We start from the raw sequence: 25,971 nt of genomic DNA, 5'->3' as shown, positions 1-25,971 counted from the left end.
CTGTCCTAAGTCCTCATAAGCGCAACTTGCTCCTGCAAACCATGAAATTCCAATTAGAGCCAATTTATCATCATTTAACTATCCTAGAACGGTGAAGCATAGTCAAGTTGGGGCATAAATAGTCGCCAAACTACATGACTCTAGCCTATTATCAATGCTCGAGGAACTCACCAAGAGGATCGAGTCCGGGGAGAAGAAGATTGAGGATAATGACAAAAAGATGGAGACCTATAATTCTCGTGTTGATCAAATACGGGGGGCACCCCCGGTCTTGAAAGGATTAGACGCCAAAAAATTCATACAAAAGCCGTTTCCCCCGAGCGCGGCTCCAATGCCCATCCCCAAGAAGTTCCATATGCTCGATATACCAAAATACAATGGAACGAGCAATCCTAATGAACACATTACCTTGTACACTTGTGGGATTAAAGGAAACGACTTAAACGATTATGAGATCGAGTCGGTATTATTGATAAAATTTGGGGAAACTTTATCAAAGGGAGCGATGATTTGGTATCACAACTTGCCACCGAACTCTATTGATTCATTAGCTATGTTAGCAACCGGGGCCATAAAGGTTGCGATAAGGAAATCGGACATCTTTAAAATAAAATAGAGGAATGATGAGATGCTAAGGGAGTTCGTATCCCGGTTTCAAATAGAGCGAATGGAATTACTACTGGTATCGGATGATTGGGCAGTACAAGCTTTTATGCAGGGTTTGAACGAGTGGAGTTTCATTGCATTATGATAATTAAAGTAGAATCTGATCGAGTATCCAACTGTAACGTGGTCAGACATAAATAATCGTTACCAATCAAAGATCAGGGTCGAGGACGACCAGTTGGGAGCCCCATCGGGTTTAGTTCATCCTAATAGATTAACAGCTAAGCCCCTAAGGGACACGGACAGGGAATCAAGATCGAACAAGGAATGGTATCTGCCTTATATCGATCGGAGAAACAATGGTTCGAGGCGTAACGCTCCTCGGAACGATAGAGGACAAAGCTCCTAGGGACTCATGAGTAAGAATGGTTTTGATAAACATACCGAACTCATGGAAGCACCTCGATTGTCGGAGTATAATTTCAGTGTAGATGCATCAGGGATCGTGTCAGCTATTGGAAGAATCAAAGACACCAGGTGGCCCAGGCCTATACAAACTGATCCTTCTCAAAGGAATACAAATTTGATGTGTAAGTATCATGGCACACATGGCCATAGAACCGAAGGCTGCAGGCACCTGAGGGAGGAGGTAGCTCGATTGTTCAATGAGGGTCATCTTCGAGAACTTCTCAGAGATTGACATCATGATCGAGGCATCGGAGGGTCAAGAATCAAATCGTTTCTTTTCATTTTATTCTAAGAAATGCGGGGACTATCTGTATACGGTCAAAATCATATGCCTCCGATTTTGTAGGCTCGAGAGGTTGCATCGAGGATAAGTTCAATATAAGCTCGAGCTCAAAGGTAGAATAAGAGGTTCGAAGATTTAAGTGTTCGAGGAACATCGGAGCCAAATACGACTAACTCCGAGATGATGCCGTTATGAGTTTGTTACAGAAGGACAAGATTCCCGCCACGTCCCCAAGATCGTGGCGTAAATTCCGGAATTTATTCGTACGACCTAATACGAATCCGTACTAGGCGGTTAGACAGCTGTCCCAATAAGATTCCTTACTGAAAATAGGAATGTACCTTATTTAGGGTTCCGCTACTATATAAAGGGGACCACAATCATTTGTAAAGATCATCAATCATTGACAAAAGAATATACTCTCTTACTTTCTTGTTCATTGCTCATCAGAATTGTCCTTTAACTTTTTTATTCTTATTTCATTGTTCTTGATACACCTCGAGGCCATACGAACCCAAGGTTGAGACTGGCTGAAACACCGGTTGATTTTACTTATTTCTCTAATTTATTCATCAGATTTATTGATTATTAATTAGTATTGAATTAAATCATATATCTTTAAAACCATAAACAAGTTTAATTGTTACTCATATTTTCGAGGTAAACACACTTATTACGTAAGCAATTAAGCTATTGGTAGAACCTAACGTAAGGCACTACATCAGATGATCACTGCATTACATGCAGCTGTAAAGTTGGCAAGAGATACTTGTAATTCGATAAAAAAAACATTATTTGGAGGAAAGTCAAACCCTATATGTTACCAACTTACAACCTTAAAAATACTCTCTCCGTTTCAATTTATATGAACCTATTTCCTTTTTAGTCCGTGCCAAAAAGAATGACCTCTTTCCCTATTTGGAAACAATTTACCTTTATGCAATGATTTAAAGCCACACAAAATATGTGTGCTTCATTTTACACCACAAGTTCAAAAGTCTTCTCTCTTTCCTTAAACTCCGTGCCCAGTCAAATGGGTTCACATAAATTGAAACGGAGGGAGTATGATTTTAAAAAGAAAAAGGAGCAATGTGGTTGTGAAGCATCTCTAGGAACTAGCTAAGATGACTAACTAACCACCTGTACACTAGCTAACTAGTCAAGTTTGGAAATTTTGACGCTTGATCATGCCATTAAACTAACAACGCATTAGATTTTTCGTTTCTCGTCCCGTATCCGATAATCGCTTTAGGTTCCTGACTAAGTTGGATTCACGTCACGTATTCAGTAATCGCTTTAGATTCTCTATTAATTCAGATTCGCGTCACGTAAGGCCATTAAAAAGAGAAGTGTTATCTATCTAGATTTCTTCTATTCTTAAAGCTCGAACTCGAAATCTTTGATTAAAAGTGTAGAGATTTCATATATCGTACCACAATCTTTGATGGTCCATATCTTCTTTTCATTTGTTCTTATTTTATTCAAAGCCAACTTTATTTTGTGTGTATACGAGACAAACACGTCTTAAACAATCAAAGGACGAATAGGTATGCACGACACATCTATAAATACCTAAGTCATGCCTTCGCCGGTCTCCTACTTTCTTTGTCCCCTTAGCCAAAAACAAAGGAGAAAATCATGAAGGTGAGAATAGAAAGTTCAAGAATCATTAAGCCTATCTATGAACACACCCCTCCTCCAACTACAAGTCACATTTCCCTTAGTGTCTTTGATAAGGTCACATATGAAGCTCATATTGCTATCATATATGCCTATCGCCCTCCCACCCCACCAAATGCTGCTATTGAATTAGGTCTTCAAAAAACCTTAGCTATATATCGAGAATGGGCAGGGAGATTGAGCAAAGACGAACATGAAAATCAAGTGATTCTTCTCAATGATGAAGGTGTTAGATTCGTCGAGGCATCTATCGACAGCACCCTTGATCAAGTAATGCCTTACAAACCTTCACCATCTTTGCTAAAGCTACACCCTAGTTTGAATGATGTGAAAGAATTGGTGCAAGTCCAATTAACTAGGTTCACTTGTGGCTCATTGGTGGTTGGTTTTACTGCCCATCACACGGTGGCGGATGGCCATTCCACTAGCAACTTCTTTGTTGCATGGGGTCAAGCTTGTCGAGGCCTCAGAGTCAGTCCACTTCCTTTACATGATCGTACAATTTTTAACCCTCGAAATCCTCCTCTGATCGAATATAAGCATAAGGGAGTGGAATTCATGTCCAAGATAAAAAAAGAGTGTTCGCTCAATGAGGTTCATCATATATCAAACGATATAGTTGTGCACAAAGTCCATTTCACAGTTGAGTTTCTTGCCAAGCTTAAAGCCAAGGCTTCTTCTATGAATGACAACAATAAACCCTATAGCACGTTTGAAAGTCTCGTCGCGCATCTATGGAGGTCAATAACTAAAGCTCGTGGATTAAGTGGGTTTGAGACTACTCAAATATGAATCTCAGTCAATGGTAGAACGAGGTTGAATCCAAGAATACCCAATGAGTATTTTGCAAACTTAGTCCTTTGGGCATTTCCAACAGCAAAAGTGAAAGACCTATTGCGAGAGCCTCTTTCATATGCAACAAAACTCATTCATGACGCTGTTACAAAGGTAAACAACGACTATTTCAGATCGTTCATTGACTTTAATTTGCCAATACGAAAGTAAAAGAAGAAGATCTCATCCCAACAGCGGACAAGAACAAGCACATACTTTGCCCTAATATTGAAGTGGATAGTTGGTTAAGGTTTCCATTCTGTGACTTAGATTTTGGAACTGGTTGTCCTTATATAATCATGCCTTCTTATTTTCCAACAGAGGGCATGACGTTTCTTATACCATCCTTCATTGGAGATGGAAATATTGATGTCTTTATCCCTCTAATTGAAGACAAGTTGCCCACCTTCAAGAAAATTTGCTATTCCTTAGACTTGCTTGCAGATTAAAAACTTCAACAAAAAAAAAATTAGTCTGTTCTTTCTTTTTCCCCTCTTGTTCATTATACTTTTACAATTTTAATTAGTCTTCTCTATCAATAAATTAAATGACATTGTTGTCGTACAAATTAAGGAGTCATTGATTTCCTACGGTTATGCTACTTCCCTATATACTTGTAATAATTTTCTGTGCAGAGGAGATGTCAAATACAGAGATATATTATTTAGACATGGCACATACTGTCAAGATCTTTGCCCCCCCCCCCCCCCACACACACACACACACACACACACGCAACAACAAGTTATTTGACTATTGTGGGAGTCTTTATCAATATGTGGCTGTCACGCACTCGCATAGAATTTTACACGCTATACGTAATCACCATGTCACCTACCAGTTCTACGCGGAGATAGTAAACATAGAAGTAATTGCTTTTTTAATGTTTTGTGTATTGGCTCTACGTAAAACTTCAGAAGACCTTAATTAGTTGTACTTCAGCATTATCCAACTCCTCAGCTACTAGCTTTTGGTTAACTATGTTTTGCTTGAATAAACTTTCTGCGGCCAACGGAACTGTTTTCCACACTTGAAATTAGGGGTGTTCAAATTGAACCGGAAAATCGCACCAAATCAATAAGTCAAATTAAACCGATTAAAAAATCCGACTAGGTTTTGATTTGCATTTGGTTAGTATCATGACCCAAATCGATGGGCCGCGACAGGCACCTGGTACCTTACTCAACTGAGCACCAACGTAACGTATCTTTCTTATTACATTATCATATACATGTGATATACGAGCCTAATAGGCCAACATGATTATTTATAAACTCAAAACATAGGCCGACAAGTCCGTACAATCTTTCACGTACACGATATATGTCTACAAGCCTCTAAGAGTACATAAATGTCATAAAGGTCGGGACAGAGTCCCGTCATACCAAACAATACACGTCTAAATTATACTAACCAAACGAGCAACTCCGAAGCAAATGGAGTGCACCAACATCTTCCGCTGAGCTGATAGCCTACTTTGAGGGCTCTCGACCTGTCTATCGGGACCTGCGGGCATGAAACGCAGTGTCCCCAGGCAAAAGGGACGTCAGTACGAATAATGTACCGAGTATGTAAGGCACATAAATAAGTACCTAAGAGACATGAAAGAAATATAGAGTACAAGACTCAACCTGTTGGTCTGAATAACTTTGTAAATCATGAATAGTTATAGTATCATTCATATGCGTATGAATGTCATGTCGTGCATAGGTACATGTTTCATAATATCATCAGCCTCTTAGGGCATCCCATCATATCATCTTGGCCACTGTGAGCAACATCATCATCGTATAACAATTGATTAGGTGATGGTGCGTATATAACGCCGTAATATTTTTCCATATCCCATATACATATATATACATATATACGCGTATATAACGCCGTCTGAGTCATATTTCAGCCACTGTGGGTAACATCATCATCGTATACCAGCTGATCAGGTGGTGGTGCGTATATAACGCCGTAACCTTTTCCCATATCCCATATACTTATATTTACATATATACGCGTATATAATGCCATCTGGTCATGGGTCAATATAGATAAATGCAATGCATGAAAAGTATGTTAATAAATTCTTTTGGAATGTCATAAGACCATTTTGCCTTGAGTAATATTAAAAATTAAACTCTTTTCAATTTTCATATTTTTCTGAGACCCATGAATAGATGATAAAATATTATGACACATGGAAACTTAAGAATATAGATATATCTAATACTTCTATAAATAGAGTCATTTATGGAATTTGTGCATTTGCACATTTCGTTCGTATCGTATGGATCATGCCAAAAGAAAGAAGGGATAGCCTTAACATATCTGGAATAGAGAAAACTCCATATAATATTCTTGATGAAGATTGCACCGTACTCTTTTAGAACCGCAAAATTTTACGTTGCTATTATTCCAAAAAAAATTCGTTGGAAGCTTTTCAGAATCGAATTTTTGCTTGAAATTTTGAAACGAAATGATCCTGCTTTCTCACATTTTTGGTTTCAAAGCAGAAAGCAATTGTAAATTGTTGTTGCTCTTGAAATTTCAATTAAAGTTCTTTTGGCTAGGAGTGTTGACGAAAAAGATCTTTGCCCCGCGTTCTTGGTTTTCAAAACCAAAACAATGAAAATCAATTTTAAAGATGACTATGACAGATTGGATAACTTTAAGTCTTTCTAAGACTTTAGCTTTCTAACACCTAGATATATGACTACTGAGTCATTTTCTAGGTGTGTGGCTTCTTGCCACGTGGGGTGGGGGTGGGGTGGGATGTTAATTTTTATCCACTTATTAGTTAACCAGGTAATGTTTCATTACCCGGTAATTAATTCATTACGCGCATAATTTAAAAATTACCACAAATTACTTAAAATACTTCATATATACTTTATATATTATACTACCATGGTCATATGGTACCTTTCATGGTACTAGTTCATAATTATCAGGTATTATCGTTCGACCCATACTTTATTCCAAATTGACCACTTTCAGCGAAACTCGTTTTCTTTAATCTGTGTACCATCTTATTCTTCATAACACTTATTTATTGTTTGCTATAAATAGCGCAAGTACGCTAACGTCAAGATGATCTCATTCCCGATCCTACATCGGTTAATTGAAAACGAAATTTTAACGTACGAAAACGCGAGATGTAACATCCTTCCCCCCTTAGAAACATTCATTCTCGAATGTTTAACTCTCCGGGATTTATACAATCTTGGTAGGGTCGCCTTTGTAATAACGCTAATACCAACTCTCCCTGTAGAAGCTTAATAATCCAACGCCACACCGGACCATAAACGACAATGGCCTCACACGACCAACGACAATAGCCAATAAAAGAATTTATACACATACCTTATGATTATGACGTCTCAGTCGGACCTTCTCTGGAGGAGGGAATAGGTAGGGATATCTAGACTTCATGTTTTCCTCGGCCTCCCAAGTCATTTTTTCCACATTATTGTTCCTCCATAATACTTTCACGGAGGCTACCTCCTTATTCCGCAACTTGCGGATTTGTCGATCTAGGATGGCAATCGGAACTTCCTCGTATAATAAGTTCTCTGTAATTTGTACATCATCCGTGGACACTACTCGGGTATCGCCAATGCACTTCCGTATGAATTTAATACCATAACTCTTACTTTAATTTATCGTTGCTGAGGTCTGCTACCAAATTCCAGCTTATTCTCGTTGCTTATTCATATGTATAAATTTAAGTCCTTTAACGCTTCCTCATTACTGCTCATCTTCAGAATGACGGCCTAATCTCATCTCATACTTTGTGTCTTTTGTCCATCCATTGTTGATTCACCTCAATATTGATCTACAATATACCACTGATAACTTAAGGAATATTCGAAGTGATTTCCATAATCGTATTTCATAATGTCTCAATGTGATTCACCTTATGGGGGTATCCTAATTTCGTGCTGCCAGCGAAATCTTTTCTCCTTCTCTTTTTTTTTCCAAATCATTATTCAAACGAAAACGTCATCCTTTATCTGTCACAATTATACCCTCATTTTATTACCAGATCAGCATTTCGTTCCTTCTAAATGCTATTAATCTTAGACTCCTTTGAGTTCATTAGGGCTATAGTGAGCTTTGTATAACATAGAGAAACTGTCTGCTCTTCTTGTTCTCATGGGCTTAATCTTAAAGACTTATCTATTCTCGTCACCTTTTCACTTGCCTTTCCTCATCCTTACTCATTTTTCCTTAAAACTTTGTCGCTCTATCATACTTTAGCTTGCGACTTATACATATCCATTTATAAACTTTCCTTCAACTTGCTTGCACCATAGATTTCCTTATGTTATTATGGAATGTCAAGCAAGACATCACATCGTCTCCAACTTTTCTCTATTCTCTTAACTAGATCTCTCAGTACTTAGAAACCATAGGCTGGAAGATATGTCGTCGACGATGTCGCTATCATTCCCGGTTATTAGTTCCATGTGCTTATAGCCTTCTATCTGAAGTATGGACTATTCACGATCTTCTGCCTTTGAATATCTCGTACGTTGTTCACATTTACCTTACTTACCTTAAAATCTCGCACTGTATCTTTTATCTCTTTCCTGGCCTCCCTTCCACCTAGGTGTAATTCACATCCATAACTTGAGGCTCTATTATAATACTCACACTTCTGGTACATACACAATCCCGTGGGAGCTTCGTACTGACTTCTTATGAGGCTGGTACTTCTTCTAATTGGCTTCCTTGTAGAGCCATTATAGATTATGGTTGTTGTGTTATTTCTCTTGAACATCTGATGTTAAGAGTGATTATGTTATGTTCTCAAGCATAACTTCTACAATTTTTCTAGGTTCAATAATCAGACTCCTGATTTACTTGGGTGATGTAATTCTTTAGTTTCCTCTTCCTTCTGATTAGCCTTTACGTAGGCTTAAGCTATCTTTCGATTTGTGGCTCATGGTACCAGTTATTACCTTAGCCTTTCATGGGTGTTATGGAATATCCATGACACAATCTTCTAACAATTCAATCCTTTGTCTATGCACTGGGCTCAATTCATTCTTTTAACTTATACCGGAGTCTTCTATGGTTGTATGATTGTCAATAAATATGTTGTCTGGATAATGCTCCAAAACCTTGAGTGTATCCATAATGTACTAACTCTGGATCATTGATCGAATAATTCTTTCGTTCCATCTTAGATTTCTTTCAACGTAAGCTATTACTTTTCCTGGTCTTTTTGTCCCCTTGTTGCGTCCATACATAGCTTATCTTAGTGCCCACACATGCCAGAGTTTTCGTGCAACTCATATGATCTTGAATATTACTTTTTATTTTACTTCCCGTTCATTAGCCGCGGTAGGTGCCACTTTCCTTTGGAGTGCTTATAATGTTGTTGTGAGACTGTTGTTACACGACCATTTTCTCTTTAGGTTGTTGTGCTTAAGTTGAAGTCTTCTTCCTTATTTACTCAGCTAGTCTTTCGTCGTAGTACTTAGGGAGAACCCTTGACCCTCGTATAGCTGTGAGCTTATTACAGACCTTTTGATGTCCTTTCTTGCCTATAATTATCCGTAGTTGCTTACCTCTGTGCCCTTGTGCTTGTAGGGTTACTTCTAAACTGATATTTTGATTGCCTTCCCAGTGACACTTTCTTTTATCCCCGTAATACTCATACGGTACCTTTAACTACCCCGACACCTATTTGAATATATCTCAAGTATTATAATGATATCACTACGAGGCTGAATTCTCCATTTTGGGGTTTACTATATTTATCTTGCATGATTTGATGATTTGTTTGTAGCCTTTTGTCTAGTCATGACTAGGCTCTTCCTGAATCAATTACTAACTACTCGTCCGCCCATTCTCATTTCCATTTTCTACGTAATCTTTCTTGGGTTATTTTCTTTGTTTTAACTTACCGCTTGTACCGGTTCCTTATCTATTACTAACATTTTGGGCAGGAACCTTTACTTCCTCTCCTTGACGTCGTATTTGCATAATGTTTTTGAATCGTAACATATACGTAGGCTTCGGACAATTTCAATCTCATCCCTTTTCATTTTTTTCGCATTCTTCCTTTATTATTCCATATTTCCCCCTTTTGGGGAGTACTAAAAAGTGGAGCTACGATGACCTACCTATAGATATTTTAACTCTTCATCCTTGGCATCCTTTCACACCATCGATGGCCGTTACTCACCTTGTGGTAATCCTTATGTACCAAGGATGACAAATTCCCTTACTCGCGAGGGTGACACTAATGTAACTGGTACAATCAGCCCCTTAAGCTTAACTTTGCTAACATTGCTTGCTTTAGGGAAGCGCCTTTCTGAATGACCATTTTCTGAATTTCTCATGAATCTTCTTCTGTTGTCCGTCCTATTATTGTCGGAACGCAACCTGAAATTCTCATGATGCTGACTATTATCAAATTACTTTGTCCCTAATTCATATTTAGCTTATCTTGTTCACCAGTCCATATTAATTTCTATTTCTCTGGGGTATAACTTTTTCTCTTGGTAATCGCGCTAGAGTTGCGAACTTATTTCTCGAAATGAGGATATGACTTTATGGCATATATTCTTTTATTGTCTTAAGGCATGTCATCTTTTGTCTTTTCTTTCACTTGACTATAAACTCTGTAATATTGTCATTATTTTTTTGACCTACCGCTATCATCCGTGTATCACATATTACTCATAATGCTTCAGTAACTCTCTTCTTATCTCCCGTTAATATCTATGTCTACTGCTTTACTCTGAAAACTCGAACAAAACATTCTTTTGCTTTTAGCTCCCCTTTGCTCCATTCACTGCCCCTTCGGGTTGCCTAGCATTATCTCTCTACTAGGGACAGGAGTCATACTAAGATAATATTTATCCTTTCTAGGCTTCCAGTGCCTATCTTTGTAGCACTCATATCTAGTGGTACTATTTTAAAATGCACCATCTAGGTGTTTCACAAGGAGATCTATTAGCACTTTTTGCAATGTCTTTCGAAATTGTCAACTAACGCAAACCATCAATTTACCATTTTGGTTTACTCTAACCCCAGCCAGGTCCTGTGTTCCGTCCTTTTCTTAAACTACACATGTTAGCTCCCATATGGCATAACTGAGATGGGTACGATCAATTCTACATACTTCTATTATTGTTGAGGATAACTCTTAATGCTTATATTTTTCTGTCGGAACTGTAATACTGATAATCTTCATTAACTGGGCGCCTCGTACCCTTCTTCACCTTGCTTCTTTTACTTCTTGAAAGCATTGTCTTTCACCATAAAAGTAGATAAATATTCTTGCCTTAAGGCTTCTTATCAGGAAGCTTACACCTTTCAGTACACCCATGATCTGCCAAAGACCTCACATTTACTTATCGTAGGCCTCATGCAAAAATCCAATTACTCTGACTCAGCTCTTCCACAGTTATCTCTCTTTCCAACCTTCTTTCCGGATGTAGGTATCGTCTTATTACGAATAATATAGAATTTCAAAATTTGAATTCTTATAAATGAGCTCTACCACACGATCTAGAGTAAGAAAAAAGAGTAACAGTCCTAAATGCCCTGTATCCTCCTGCTTATAAGTGTGGTGCACGATACACCCATAAACAAGACTCTACTAGACACGACTTATAGACTCCCTAGGATAGAACTGCTCTGATACTACTTTTGTCACGACCCAAATCGATGGGCCGCGAAGGGCACCCGGTACCTTACTCAACCGAGCACCAACGTAACGTATTTTTCTTATTACATTATCATTTACACGTGACATACGGGCCTAATAAGCCAACATGATTATTTATAAACTCAAAACATAGGCCGACAATCCCGTACAATCTTTCACGTATACGACATATGTCTACAAGCCACTAAGAGTACATAAATGTCATAAAGGTCAGGACAGAGTCCTGCCATACCAAACAATACATGTCTAAATCATACTAACTAAAAGAGCAACTCCGAAGCAAATATAGTGCACCAACATCTTCCGCTGAGCTGATAGCCTACTTGGAGGGCTCTCGACCTGTCTATCGGGACCTACGGGCATGAAACGCAGAGTCCCCAGGCAAAAGGGACGTCAGTACGAATAATGTACCGAGTATGTAAGGCACATAAATAAGTACATAAGAGACATGAAAGAAATATAGAGTACAAGACTCAACCTGTAGGACTGAATAACTTTGTAAATCATGAATAATTATAGTATCATGCATATGCGTATGAATGTCATGTCGTGCATAGGTACATGTTTCATAACATCATCAGCCTCTGAGGGCATCCCATTATATCATCTTAGCCATTGTGGTCAACATCATTATCGTATACTAGTTGATCAGGTGGTGGTGCGTATATAACGCCGTAATATTTTTCCATATCCCATATACATATATACGCGTATATAATGCCGTCTGAGTCATATTTCAGCCATTGTAGGCAACATCATCATCGTATACCAACTGATCAGGTGATGGTGCGTATATAACGTCGTAATCTTTTCTCATATCCCATATACTTATATTTACATATATACGCGTATATAACGTCATCTTGTCATGGGTCAATATACATGAATGCAATGTATGAAAAGTACGTTAATAAAGTCTTTCAGAATGTCATAAGACCATTTTGCCTTTGAGTAATATCAAAAAGTAAACTCTTTTCAATTTTCATATTTTTCTGAGACCCATGAACAAATGATAAAATATTATGACACATGGAAACTCAAGAATACAGATATCTCTAATACTTCTATAAATAGAGTCATTTATGGAATTTGTGCATTTGTACTTCATTCGTATCGTATAGATCATGCCAAAAGAAAAAAAGGGATAGTCTTAACATACCTGGAATAGGAAAAACTCCGTATAATATTCTTGGTGAAGATTGCACCGTACTCTTTTAGAACCGCAAAATTTTACGTTGCTATTATTCCAAAAAAAAAATCTCGTTGGAAACTTTTCAGAATTGAATTTTTGCTTGAAATTTTGAAACGAAATGATCCTGCTTTCTCATGTTTTTGGTTTCAAAGCAGAAAGCAATTGTAAATTGTTGTTGCTCTTGAAGATTCAATTAAAGTTCTTTTGGCTAGGGGTGTTGACGAAAAAGATCTTTGCCCCACGTTCTTTGTTTTCAAAACCAAAACAATGAAAATCAATTTTAAAGGTGACTAAGGCATATTGGATAAATTTAAGTCTTTCTAAGACTTTAGCTTTCTAACACCTAGATATAGGACTACTTAGTCATTTTCTAGGTGTGTGGCTTCTTGCCACGTGGGGTGGGGTGGAATGTTAATTTTTATCCACTTATTAGTTAACTGGGTAATATTTCGTTATCCGGTAATTAATTCATTACTCGCATAATTTAAAAATTATCACAAATTACTTAAAATTCCATTTATTTTTAAAATACTTCATATATACTTTATATATTATACTACCATGGTCATATGGTACCTTGCATGGTACTAGTTCATAATTATCGGGTATTATCGCTCGACCCGTACTTTATTCCAAATTGACCACTTTCAACGAAACTCGTTTTCTTTAATCGTGTACCCTTTTATTCTTCATAACACTTATTTATTGCTTGCTATAAATAGCGTAGGTACGTTAACGTCAAGATGATCTCATTCCCGAGCCTACATCGGTTAATTGAAAACAAAATTTTAACGTACGAAAACGCGAGATGTAACAGTTAGGTACTGAGTAAAAAAAACTAGAACCAAACCAAATAATTTTTATATACACTTTTAAGACTTTATATTGAATTTTCTTTTAAACAAATGTAGAAATATTTGGGATTCTCTTATGGGATATAATATTTAATAGAACTATGAAGTAGTGCATTCACTTTTATTTACTTTAAATAATGGGTTGTATCACTTTCTTATCAAGTATTATTGAAATGCGTCAATCATCTCTTTGTTCTTCCATATTCGTGTGTCAAGTCTTCTTATATATTTTTTCGAATTTGAAATGGTATTTCAATAATTTAAAATTAAATATAACATATCATTATTTAGATATCATGTTGATTTTATATTTAGTTATTAAATTCGATTAACCTTAAACGTTTACATTAACGAAAAACTATTGTTAAACGATTAGGAAAATAACTATCTGTGATCATGTAATACTAGAAAAAATTCTTCCATTAGAGTATTTTAATAGATCATATGTTACTTTTACTAAAATTATATTCACTCATCAAAGATTTAGGAAAAATTTCACATAAGAACAACTGAGCTTCATGCTTTTCAATTTTATAGCCTATATTTCAATTTACAACCAACTAGCCCAAAAACAATAGGCTAAGATTCAACATCCAACTCTAATATGTTCTAGAAATTACTATTTAATTTTTAAAGAAGATTGCTCAAGCTTTTAAATTCATTTTCGAATCAGTAACTGTGACTCAAATATTAGTTCAACAAACCAAATCTATTTGGATGATGAAAATTAAATTTTTAACAAGCTTAAACATGTGGGTTTAAATTTTGAATTTGATTTTGTGAGAAATTTGGAGTGAGTGTTATTTAGACTTGTTAGAAATAGTATAAGGAGGTTGTATATAAAATTTGAAGTCATTTAATGGAGATTTAGACTGGTTTTGAACAAGAATTACAACTGAAAATCGTGAAAGAAGTTCGTCTACAAACGCTTGTATAAAGGTGTATAAAAGTATATAATAGTGTATAAGATGTGTTTATACACTCATATACACTACTATACAAGATTATACATAATTATACAAAAAACTGACTTCGTCTTCTTCCTTGCGTCTTTTCTAAAATTTAACTCAAATCTTGCTCAAATCTATCCCAAATCACTTCAAATTAAATTTTGAATTCTTTTTGATATTTTCAATCAATTGGAACAATACCCAATCCAAACAACTAACAAACTCAAAAAATCTTATTTTCGAAAGCAAAGCTTTGAATAACCTTCAATGGTGGACTTCTACTCTTCAATTTTCTTACATTGCAACCAGGTGACACAGGGTAAGAAGCAGCAATGGCGGACGACCCCTTGAAGCATATGTAGAAGATGTGAGAAGAATAGAGAGTGAAAGCAATGATTGTGAGAACACATATGTAACTCCATAACTTTTAGAAGCAATGGTTGTAGTACATATTTTGAATTTGCTAGTGCTTTCAAAATATGTACAATATAGGCTAAGTTGGGTAAAACTTAAAAACATGAACCATTTTTTGTTATGCTGTGAAGTCATGTGTATTTTCTTGTAATTCTTTTAAAGATTTATCTATAACTTTAACAAAGTAAGATTGAAATAATATTCACGTAACAAAAAAAACTCGAAAAACCCGATAAAACCAAACTAAGCCAAACCGATATAGTTGATTTAGTTTGGTTTTGATAAAAGTTGAACCAACCCGATCCATGTACACCCCTACTTGAAATATAAATTTATTATATATGTAACCTTTTCCTTGCAAGCTATGTACGTAATTATTTTTCATGGATTCTAATCCAAAATTTAAATACGAAAAGATGGATAACAGGATTATTTGCAATAGTAGTGTTTGTTAAGATTATAGCTAGTCATGATAAATTTGAGTGGGGACTATCAACAATTTTTTTCTAATTCAAATTTATGAAAAATCTCAGTTGTTATAATGTGGACCCATTTCCAATATAATTTTCTTGTCTTAAATAAATTGAACAAAGTTTAGTTTTAAGTTTAGAGTCAAGAAGAAACGCTATCAACATACTTCTGGCATGTTATAAATTATATTCTTTTTCCCTTTTTTTGAAACTTTTTTGTTATATATTTTGGTGGAAAATCAAGCTCTTATAGAAAGAATTGGTACGAATTCAACTACTCCGATCCAAGATTGTGATGATAAATAAGTTTCATGCATGTTTTACAATTAATATTGAGAGTTGGCCTCGATTGAAAATTGATAGGCGATTTGGTAGGAATTTTTTGACATATATCACCAAAAAAGTATTTACAAAATTCAACTTTCGAGGTCCCTAAGGCTAGCTAGTAATACGTCTCTTTCTGAAAGATATGCGAATTCTGTAAATGGATAGGGAATTTTAAGTAGTGACCTCATTACATACATCATTATAATTTTTCTTCTTAATCATTAAAATGGAACCTCGCAATATTTGTGAAATTTATGATAGTTTTGGAAAAAATTACTAAAAGAAAATGCTTGAGAAAAATTGTCGTAGTCCTTTTTTGTCTTTTTCTTTTGGTTCTTTTTTTATTTTTAGGCTTTTTGTCTTTTTTGAAGGGAGTGTTGGAGCAATAGTAAAGTTGTCTCTGTATGACCTATAAGTCACAGATTTGAGCCGTGGAGCAACCACTCACTACTAGAAATCAGGTGATTTCTGTCAAAGAATTTCCGACCGGTCAAATTTTTGGTCAACCTTGTATATAATGTAAAAAATAATTATTTATTAAAAAAATTCCAAATTGCATTTTGAATTTTTTGTTTCCCGCGCAAAACAAAAAATTGAAATAATTATAACTCAATATTTCCGACCGAATTCGATTGGAAAGTGGTCAAATATTTGGTCAACCTTGTACATAAATAATTATTTATTAAAATATTTCCAAGTTTCCGACTGAATTCGGTCGGAAACTTTGAATTTATCTTCCACTGTCGTTATGATCATGAATCATGCAAGGTGAGACAAAGATTGTTTATTCTGCTTCCTCCACAATTAAAGAGTAGAAAGGAGGATAAGTGAAGCACAGGACATTGTTCAGCGAAGCCACAATCCACATTACCAGTTCTGCAACTCAAGGCAGTTAACCAGCAATGCTACTTTAAGCCCCAATCACTTCTCCAGCTTTGGGCAGATAAGACTTGCAGAGCAGTATCCTCAACGAATATAACTTCCAAATTGAAGACTAATATGGACTAGCATTGGTTATAATATGGAAGGATTGGAGAAATAATGTTATCAAGCTTTGATATCTCCAAGTTTGTTTCTCAGGGATACCTATATGAGAGTGTAGGAAACTTGTTACAACAAAAAGTTCACTCCAAATTATCACCATCCAATTAATTGTTTAATTATAACATGATTGCATTAACACGCAGTGATCAGATACCCTGATTTCTCGATTTGCTAGTATTCTGGAGAACATTCTAAGTGCCTTTGTCATCATTCTAATGCAAGCAAATGTACACTCGCAGTACAACATAATTGAGGTTAATAAAAAAAGGGAGTATGATCGCTATGATCCTTTTATAATTATAGAAAGAGTTAGGCAAGTGTACTATGCTCCATATCCATTGTGGAAGGATAAGGTTGATTGGTTGGTTGAAATCAAAACAAAGCCTGTTGGCAGGGTGAAAGTTTAGAATGTACTAGATGTTGCTTACCAAAAGTGTTAACCAAATGGTAGATGATCAGTTAGAAAATTACTTGGAACATCCTCAACGTATATTAGAAGAAGTTGATATGGAGGAAATAACAATCATAGAAAATGAGGATGAAGAATTACCTAATGAAAATGAAATAAGTGAAGAGGAAGGATTTTCAGACGAGGAAGGATACGTCGACGAAGACGACTAGCATGTTAGTTTTTTCAAGCGTTCTTAACTTATATAGATTTATATTCTCAATTCTAACATTTTCTTTAATTTATGCAGATGGCCGGTAGGGGTCTAGGTAGGTCTAGGAAGGATAAAAAGCCTACTGATCATGATGATGGTGCTACACCCTCGCTTCCTTCCACTTCACACTTTCATCCCTCTGCTGCCGATGGTCGGCAGCAATCTTCTAGGCACAGATCTATTCCACCACATCCATCTACTCATTATACTACCCACCATTCGCTCGTCCAGCAGTATTATCACAATTTTTCGCCACATGGCTATACCTCGCTTCCTCCTAATGATCCTACCAATATTTACATGGGTGCATCGAGTCACTAGTCACAGGGCCATGTGATACGCCCGTCATCTGCTCCATTTGCTTCATCTCCAGCCGATAGCATCCATCTAGATTTCAGACGGCCGGATCGCAGCAGTGGTCTGGATTGCAGCAGGGGTCTAGATCTGTGCAGGGATGTAGATCGCAGCCATCTTCAGGGACCCTGTCTCCCTCTCCACAGAGTTCGTCTCCTAGTATTTCTAGACTTCGTCTTCGAGATAGTAGCACTGAGCCAGATGCCCCCTCTTCTGCGCATTCTTCAGATTCATTGGAGAATGATGATCCGGATGATGTGCGTTATGATCATTACCATAGGATGATCATCAGGCCTGAGGGCAATGGGTAAGATTTATTTATTACTTCTTTATTTTTGCTGAATTATAATAGCTACTCTTATTTATTTAATGTAATTGCAATGTTGCAGGTTTATTCCTAATAATCATGTTACAAAGATAATCACTGATATACTTGCCTCGTTGTATTTAACATCCTATCCGACTTGGAGTGACTTTCCAGATAGTCTCGTGCAACAGATGTTCAACCAATTTAAGGTTTTAATATAATACTTATCTATTTAAGTGTTATATTAACAATATTTTTATCTAATGTTACTTACTTTATTTGCAGACTAAGTGTTCCTGGGAGGACCAGTATAACCGTGAAATTTGTAAAAATTGGGAGTACAAATGCCGTAGGAGACTCTCTGATTCCTTCAGCACCGCTCGAAGGGTTAAAAACAAGCCTTCATGGGTTCTACCGCATATATGGGTGGATCTGGAGAAGTATTGGACCACCGACAAATTCAAGAAGCAGAGTGAACAGAGAAAGAAGGCTCGAGCATCTGAGAAGGGTGGCTCCTTGTACTGTCTGGGTTCAAGGAGCATGGGGGATACGAGGAGACATCTGGTAATTCCTTAAAATATTTTGGTCTATTTTTATCGAACTATATTTATATATCTCCCAAAATTTTGGAATATCACGGCAAGTTGGCGTTTCAAAAATACACACATAACATACAATATTTATACTAAATGAGGTTGTTTTTGTTAACTGCAGAATTATGTGACTACCATATTTATACTAAATGAGGTTATTTTTGTTCAGCTTCCTTGCTTAGAGAAATATATATATTGCCATACAAATACAGTACAATAACATACAAGTTTTATCTTTTAAATTTTTGAAGACGGACAAGTTTTATAAACTAACAATTGGTAGCTCACTTCAACTATGTATATATTAGATCCTTTTGCCGTTTTATTCCTCTTCTTTGTTGTGGCTTGAAGCCTATCGATTTTTTTCTTAACATTGCATTCGTATAAGTGAAAAAAGATACAAAGAGCATCATATATGTTCCTACTTTGGAAATTGCACGTCTTCCAATTGTTTCCTTATGCGTTGCTGCTCCAAAACAGAACAAAATGGTTGAGCATTATGCATGGAATAGCATGTCTATGTTAAACTTCTACCAGCAAAGAAACTTAGGTTATAATAATATTTGTTGTTTGGGCTGGCATTATGTAACACACTCCTCATTTGAATTGTTGCTTAATACAAACTGGTAGGTGAACTTTTTCGTCATTGTCTACTTACAGATTGCTCTTGGAGATGTTATATTTGTTTCCTACATCTAGAGGTGTTTTTGATATTTAAGGAGTGGAATTTCATAGTTAGTATTGTAATTCAGAATTAAACAATGTAAGCAAACCATCTTCATCCATAATTATTGAAGCTTAGATGCTTTTTTCAAATTACAACATTGGTTATTACAGAAGTTTAGCTTCTTTCCTTTTCTCGTTCCCAAGCCTTGAAAAGACCTTAATTTACGAAGTGTTGGTTTCTTGACAGTACACTAAAAAGCATGAAATTTGTTTTAATTAGGTTTAAGATGTTGCTTTATCTATTATTAGATTTCTATTTAATGTATTTTTCATGTTTATAAGCGCTGATGTTCATGAAAAATCTCTCTTTCAATTTGAGAAGCCCTGGTTCCAAATTTGTTGAAGAATCATATTTTAATATGTTATTTATTTTAAATGAGCAAATTCATGTTGATAGGAATCTGTATTCAGCAACACAAAAATCTAAAATCTTGAAGAAAATTATGAAGACCACAATTTTAGAAGGGGAAAGAACATAGTAATGGTTAACATACAACACAAACTAATTAGAGAATATTGGAACTGGAACACGACCTTGGAGTTGTATGGCCAAACATTATATAGACTAACCAGCTCTAGGCTATCAAAAACCAAAGTTTTTTTCAGTGCTCAAGTGGACTCCATATAATCTCAGCTTCATGTTGTATTTTTTATTCTATGTTTCTCTCAAGGATCTAGTTACTTAAAATTCCTATCTCTTAAATTGCACTCTGCTTTTACAATAAAATGCGAGTATAGCTACAGCTTTCGTTAACACATTTATTATATTTGTAGGAAAAAACATTGGGGAGGAAGATGAGTCATGATGAATTCTTCATGGAGACTCACATCCGGAAGAAGAAGGCATCGGCAGATCCAACTAGATGGGTCGAGGACCGGGCAGAGACTACACATGTAAGTTTCATAACTGCTATAAATATTTCTAATATTATATAGTTAGTAATTTTCTATCTTCTAAATAAAGGGTCGTTACAAGATCAAATTGGAGGAGTACACTCAAAGCTACCCACTGAATGAGCAAGGCGAGCGACCGCTCATTTCAGACGAAGAAGAGAAGAGGATATGGTTGAGTACTGTCGATGGTCCTAAAAAGTGGATAGCATACGGCCTTTCAAATAAATCGTTTTGGCGCTACAGGGTTGCAAGGTATAGAGACTTCCGCCCAAGGCGAGGCGATTGATAGTTAGGCTATATCGTCTATGGAAGAGAAGATCGCAAAGCTGACAGCAGAGCTTGAAGAGACCAAGGCTAGAGAAAAGAAGAATTTTGATACCCTTCAAGGTCAGCTAGAAAGGAGGGACAAACAATTTGATCTCCTTCAAGGTCAGCCGGTCAATCTTCTTGCTTGTAGTGCTTTCCCCATTCCCCGGTCTCCTCCTCCTTCCCCACCTGCCGGCGATGAAGGTCCTAGGACCAAAGATGAAGATGACGCTACATAAAAAACTCATTGAATGTTGTGTATTGTTAAATAAAGTTGTGAACTTGTCAATATTTTATTGTTGGTTATTTGAATGATGATTATATTGTTATTGAACACTTTAGTAGTTGTTGTTGTGGTTATTAGTTGTTGGTTAATTGTTGTTGGTGGTGGTTATTAGTTGTTATTTTGTTGAGTTTTCATGGTTGAATGGCAGCAATGTAAGCTGTCATTATAGGATGTATATTGGTTTAAATTGGCAGGTAGTGTAGCTTAAAAGCAGCCATTTTCTGCCCAGTTTTTACCCTGATTTCCGACCGGATTCGATCGGAAATTAATTTTTTTTGCCCAGAAATTCATAATTTCCGACCGAATTCGTTCGGAAATTTCAAATAAATTCCCTAGATTATTGCAATTTTCGACCGAATTCGGTCGAAAATTATAAATTTATATTTATTTTTTAAATAAATTAACAATTTATAAATAATTATTTAATTAAATAATATTATTAATTTTTAAAAGTTTCGACCGAATTAGGTCGGAAAACTAAAATTAAAAATAAATAAATAATAATATTTTCCGACCGATTTCAGTCGAAAATTTGAAAATTTTAAAAAATATTTAATAATTTCCGACCGATTTCGGTCGGGAAATAAAGTTTGACTGCCAGTCAGCGCATTGGATTTTATCGACCGATTGCGGTCGGAAATTTTCGACCAATATTTCCGACCGATTTCGGTCGGAAATTTGCGACCAATTGCGGTCGGTCTACGTTTGCGACCATTTGCGGTCGGTCTACGTTTGCGACCATTGTTTTTTCGTCCAATTAAAAACGGTCGGAATTTGGTCGAAAACTATCAATTTTCGACCGATTTCGGTCGGAAATGTCGGTCGGAAATCACCTGATTTTTAGTAGTGACTAATGCGTGTATTATGGTAGGTTGTCTACATCACACCCCTTAGGGTGTGACCCTTCTCGAAATCATGCATGAATGCGAAATGTCTTGTGCACTGGACTGTCTTTTTTTTTTATAGGCGCAATAGCGTGTGTACGGTATACCTACGTCTTTGATTTCCAAGAACAAGGACCGAAAGAGCTAAAACAACATAAATTAAAACTTGCGCAAAATGTATACATAGTAAATAAGAGAATTAGCTCATTGCTTTCATCATCCACTATAAAATGAAAATTATAAGAACAAAGTTCCATATGGTTTACCAAAAGAAAATGCCAGCAATAAAACTTGAGAGACCAAATTGAATTTTTCCGTCTACATCTCCAGTTTCCATATTGCTACGTCTTTTACGACGGTTACCATGTGATTCCATATTTCCGCATCACGAGAACAACTACTTGTTACGACTTATAAGTCAAAGTAATTACTCCAAATTCTGGTTATGCTTTGTCTTTTTAGTAGGGAAAGTTGCAGAAGTCAATTTTTGAATCGCTGATTTAGATTGCTAATCTCCCGTTGAAATTTGTCAATCAGATCTTCTTACCTAATGGATGGTTAAAGCTCACATGCTTGAGTCAAATAATATATATGTCACAGACTATGACTAATCACACATTTTTCTTTTTCTGGTGGTAGATTGAATTTTGAGCCACTTATTATATGGGAAAGAAATGGTCGAATAACAAAAGTTAGAAATTTGATGTCTTGACTAAAAGTTGGTAGCTTGTAAGTTGTAATAACAAAAAATGTGGCAATTTATTACTTCAGTGATTTTTATTTTTGTTTTCGCACATATTAAGAAATCCACCTTTTAACATTAATTAGCAATAAAATTAACCATATTAATCTTTACTATCTCTTCATATAAACACTCCTAACACATACTCCAACACTATTTCCTCCAAGGGCAATATAGAAAAAAATAATTAATGCATTCTTGAAATCTAAAAAATCACTTATTTTGGACCACAAAAAAAGGCCAAAAAATCACTTATTTTGAACCGGATGAAATATATTTTTCCTGTCTGTGCTTTCTACCTCGGCTGGAGTATTGTATTTGTTTCCAGCAAGCCTTATAATTAAAAAATGGAAAAAAACTTATCTAATTTTTTATTTTGTCTTTCTAAAATTTTAATCGTAACAATGATGGTCTATTCCAATTTCGTTGACTACTATGTCACTTTCTTAAGTGCATGAGCACACTTTCTTAAGTCGCGTAGTTTTATTACTCCACAACTACACGAAGATTTGATTTTATACTTCATTACAAATGTTTAGTTATATGATTTTTTCACAAAAGATCAGTAAAACTAACATATGGAATCATTATGGAGCTAATTTCTTCTATTCAAATTGTCAATGATTTTAAGAGATTATTCCTCACATTACATCATTAATCACTCTCCTGATGCGACATAATGTTGTTTAATTTAAAGGCAATAACAGAATCGACGAACTTTTTAACAGTTCTTTGATCACTAAGCTCTAGGTCACGTAATAAAGAAAAATTTTTATAAAGCACTATCTTTTAGTAGTAATTAGTCATCTATAGATACCATTTGCTATATTACGCATTATAGATATCTTTTCTGTGGTTATAAAATGCATTTGATGTATTTAAGTTATTGTATTCATGAATACAGTAGCAAAAATAGGCGTGAATCAGGGAAGTCCAGCTAATCAGTTGTTGTATTCGAGTATATTCGACTGTATTCATGGAGTGAAACATGGGATTACAGCTGGACAGATTATTGTATTCGATTATATTCGACTGTATTCACGGCGTGAAATAGGGGATTACACTGTTTTTAAAACGAAAAGTGAATCAATTAACATAACAGACTCCTAATATAACTCAACAAACTCAATTATAACACACAAATATTATATTTTCAGTTATAAAAAAGATTCCCAACCGAAAAATACCCCAAAAACATAGCAATCTTCAGAGAAATTATACAATACATCTGAATAAATAAATTATATTAATTAAAAAAGCATATGAATACATTCATGGCATATAGCGAGACAGTGAATACAATGAAATACATAGAATACAGTGGGGTACATTAAAATACAATGAGATAAAAAGACAGCGAATACAATGAAATACATGGAATACAACGAGATACATTGAATTACAATGAAAAAAGACAATGAATACAATGAAATACATGAAATATAGCTTGATACGTTGAAAAAACATTAAAATATATTTACAGAAAATCAAGTTGCTCAACCCCAAACTCTGTTGTCTTTGTTCAAGAACAAACCCTAATTTCCGGCGAATCCGCTGTCGAGCAAAAACCCTGAATCTCATTGTTCACACGCCGCCGCCGATCGGAGGCTTCATCTCCTTTGGATTCAATTTCGATTGCAGAAATTAGTAACACTGCTTGGGGACCCGTGACCGTCTCGTCAGAGGAGACATCCATAGACGCACGATCATTTTTCTTATTCTTGTTTCTATTCTTCGCCATAGCTATGCGAACAGGGAGACGTAAGGATTTCTTCTGCAATTGTAATTACAATGGAAGGGTTTAGGGTTTAATCCTTTCTCAGCAAATAACTGGATTAGATTGTTTAGTTTGGTTAATAATTGTTGATAAATTGATCCTTAAGTTAATAGCGATGGTGGGTGAAGGAAATTGAGAGTTCTTTATGAGAAATTTGAGGTAAAAGTTGTATCAAAGTAGAGAGAGAAAGAAAATGTTGTAACTGAATAGCGTATTTAGTGGCTTAGGAGTAGGAGGTAACCAAAATTAGATATTTTGCTATAAACATTAAAAGGTATCTATAAAATATAATTTTTTAAAATGATATTTATTTAAAATAAATAAGGTGTTAACCTTTGTTATAGCAATATAAATGAAGGCCACTGGTATATGAAAGATCTTGCCAAGAAAAGCTTATCTTGAGGCCCGACTTAAGAAGAAAGAAAGTTTTCTTAGTATTAAAGACCCAATTCTCTAACTCAACAATGAGATGTTTTGGCCCATAACGAATAAAGCCCAATCCAACACAATCCCCACTCTCTATTTTTTTTTTTTAGGAAAATTACCAGTTACGTCTGTCTATAAGTAAATTAGTAAAAAAATTGGCCAATTTATATTATATTACTAATATTAGCCAAATCCTAACAATATTAATCAATTAGCTATTTGTAGCCAAAAAAAAGTCAAAATTTTTGCTTTCTTTTGTGTGGGTGTTGTTGGAATAGATTGAGTACATTTTAAGGAGTTTGAATCTCAGTTCTGGGATGATCTGGCGGAGCGTTGAGGTGGTTTGAATAGAAAATTCAAAATAGAAGATGAACATGGAAAAAGATGACATGTGTACCACATATGTGAATCAAATGTGTATTATATATATATATATATATATATATATATATCAATGTGTACATGTGTGTCAGATACATGCGTAATACAAGTTTGATATATGTGTCGCAGAAGAATTATTTTAACTCGATTTTAATTATAATTTTTTATACCAAATCAGTCCCAATCACCTACAATCTTGCTCAAAGTTTGTATATTGTCTCATCTATATGTTCTCAACGAATTCCAACCATACCATAAAAGAAAATTCTTTTTTGCCTAATTTTTTAGTATTGTATATCATTGATAATGAATTTTGACTCCAAACTAGTCTAACTCACCTTCAAACTTCGTCAAAAAAATTTATATATTGGCTCATCTATATGTTTTCAATGAATCACAATAATACCCATTGAAAAGAAAATAATATTTTTTTTGTATGTTTTTTGAATGTTATATGTCATTGATCTGAAAAAAAAAGTAATAAAAAGACTCTGAGGATCTGAACCTCACAGGAGCTCCCCAGAATCTCAACACAACAAAATAATAACAAGAATAACAAAAATAATACAACGGTAGATATTTTAACAAAAATATTTTATATTTATACGTCAAGCTTATATTAGTACAAGAAGCCATGGTAACTAGCTCTAACTCTAGTTTTAGGAGCTTATTATTCCGTGATTGTTTGATTCTTTCTCTTTCGCCGTAAATTCTCTCACCTTCATCTTCATTTACATACATCTCATTCCTGAAATTGAAGCTCCTCACGATCTAGTTTCTTTTCAATCAGAATTACCAGAGGAATTCACTAGTAACATACGTATTTTTTA

At 35.3% G+C, this 25,971-nt stretch overlaps 1 protein-coding gene across 1 annotated transcript; it reads left to right on the top strand.

Moving 5' to 3' along the window:
- The first annotated feature begins 2,947 nt into the window (after window positions 1-2,947).
- On the top strand, window positions 2,948-4,540 carry LOC104246881 (agmatine hydroxycinnamoyltransferase 1-like). The gene has a single exon (XM_070162777.1). It carries the CDS (start codon window positions 2,996-2,998, stop codon window positions 3,827-3,829), a length of 834 nt encoding a protein of 277 aa, XP_070018878.1. The 5' UTR covers window positions 2,948-2,995; the 3' UTR covers window positions 3,830-4,540.
- The last annotated feature ends 21,431 nt before the right edge of the window (window positions 4,541-25,971 follow it).

The sequence above is a fragment of the Nicotiana sylvestris genome, chromosome 11 (assembly GCF_000393655.2).
Source record: "Nicotiana sylvestris chromosome 11, ASM39365v2, whole genome shotgun sequence".
In the NCBI taxonomy this organism is placed as follows: Eukaryota; Viridiplantae; Streptophyta; class Magnoliopsida; order Solanales; family Solanaceae; genus Nicotiana; species Nicotiana sylvestris.
Note: the sequence above shows the minus strand (reverse complement) of the source record. Positions and strands in the feature narration are given on the sequence as shown.

Coding starts and splice junctions, on each gene's coding strand:
- LOC104246881 (XM_070162777.1), top strand. CDS start 2,996: ATGAAGGTGAGAATAGAAAGTTCAAGAATCATTAAGCCTATCTATGAA.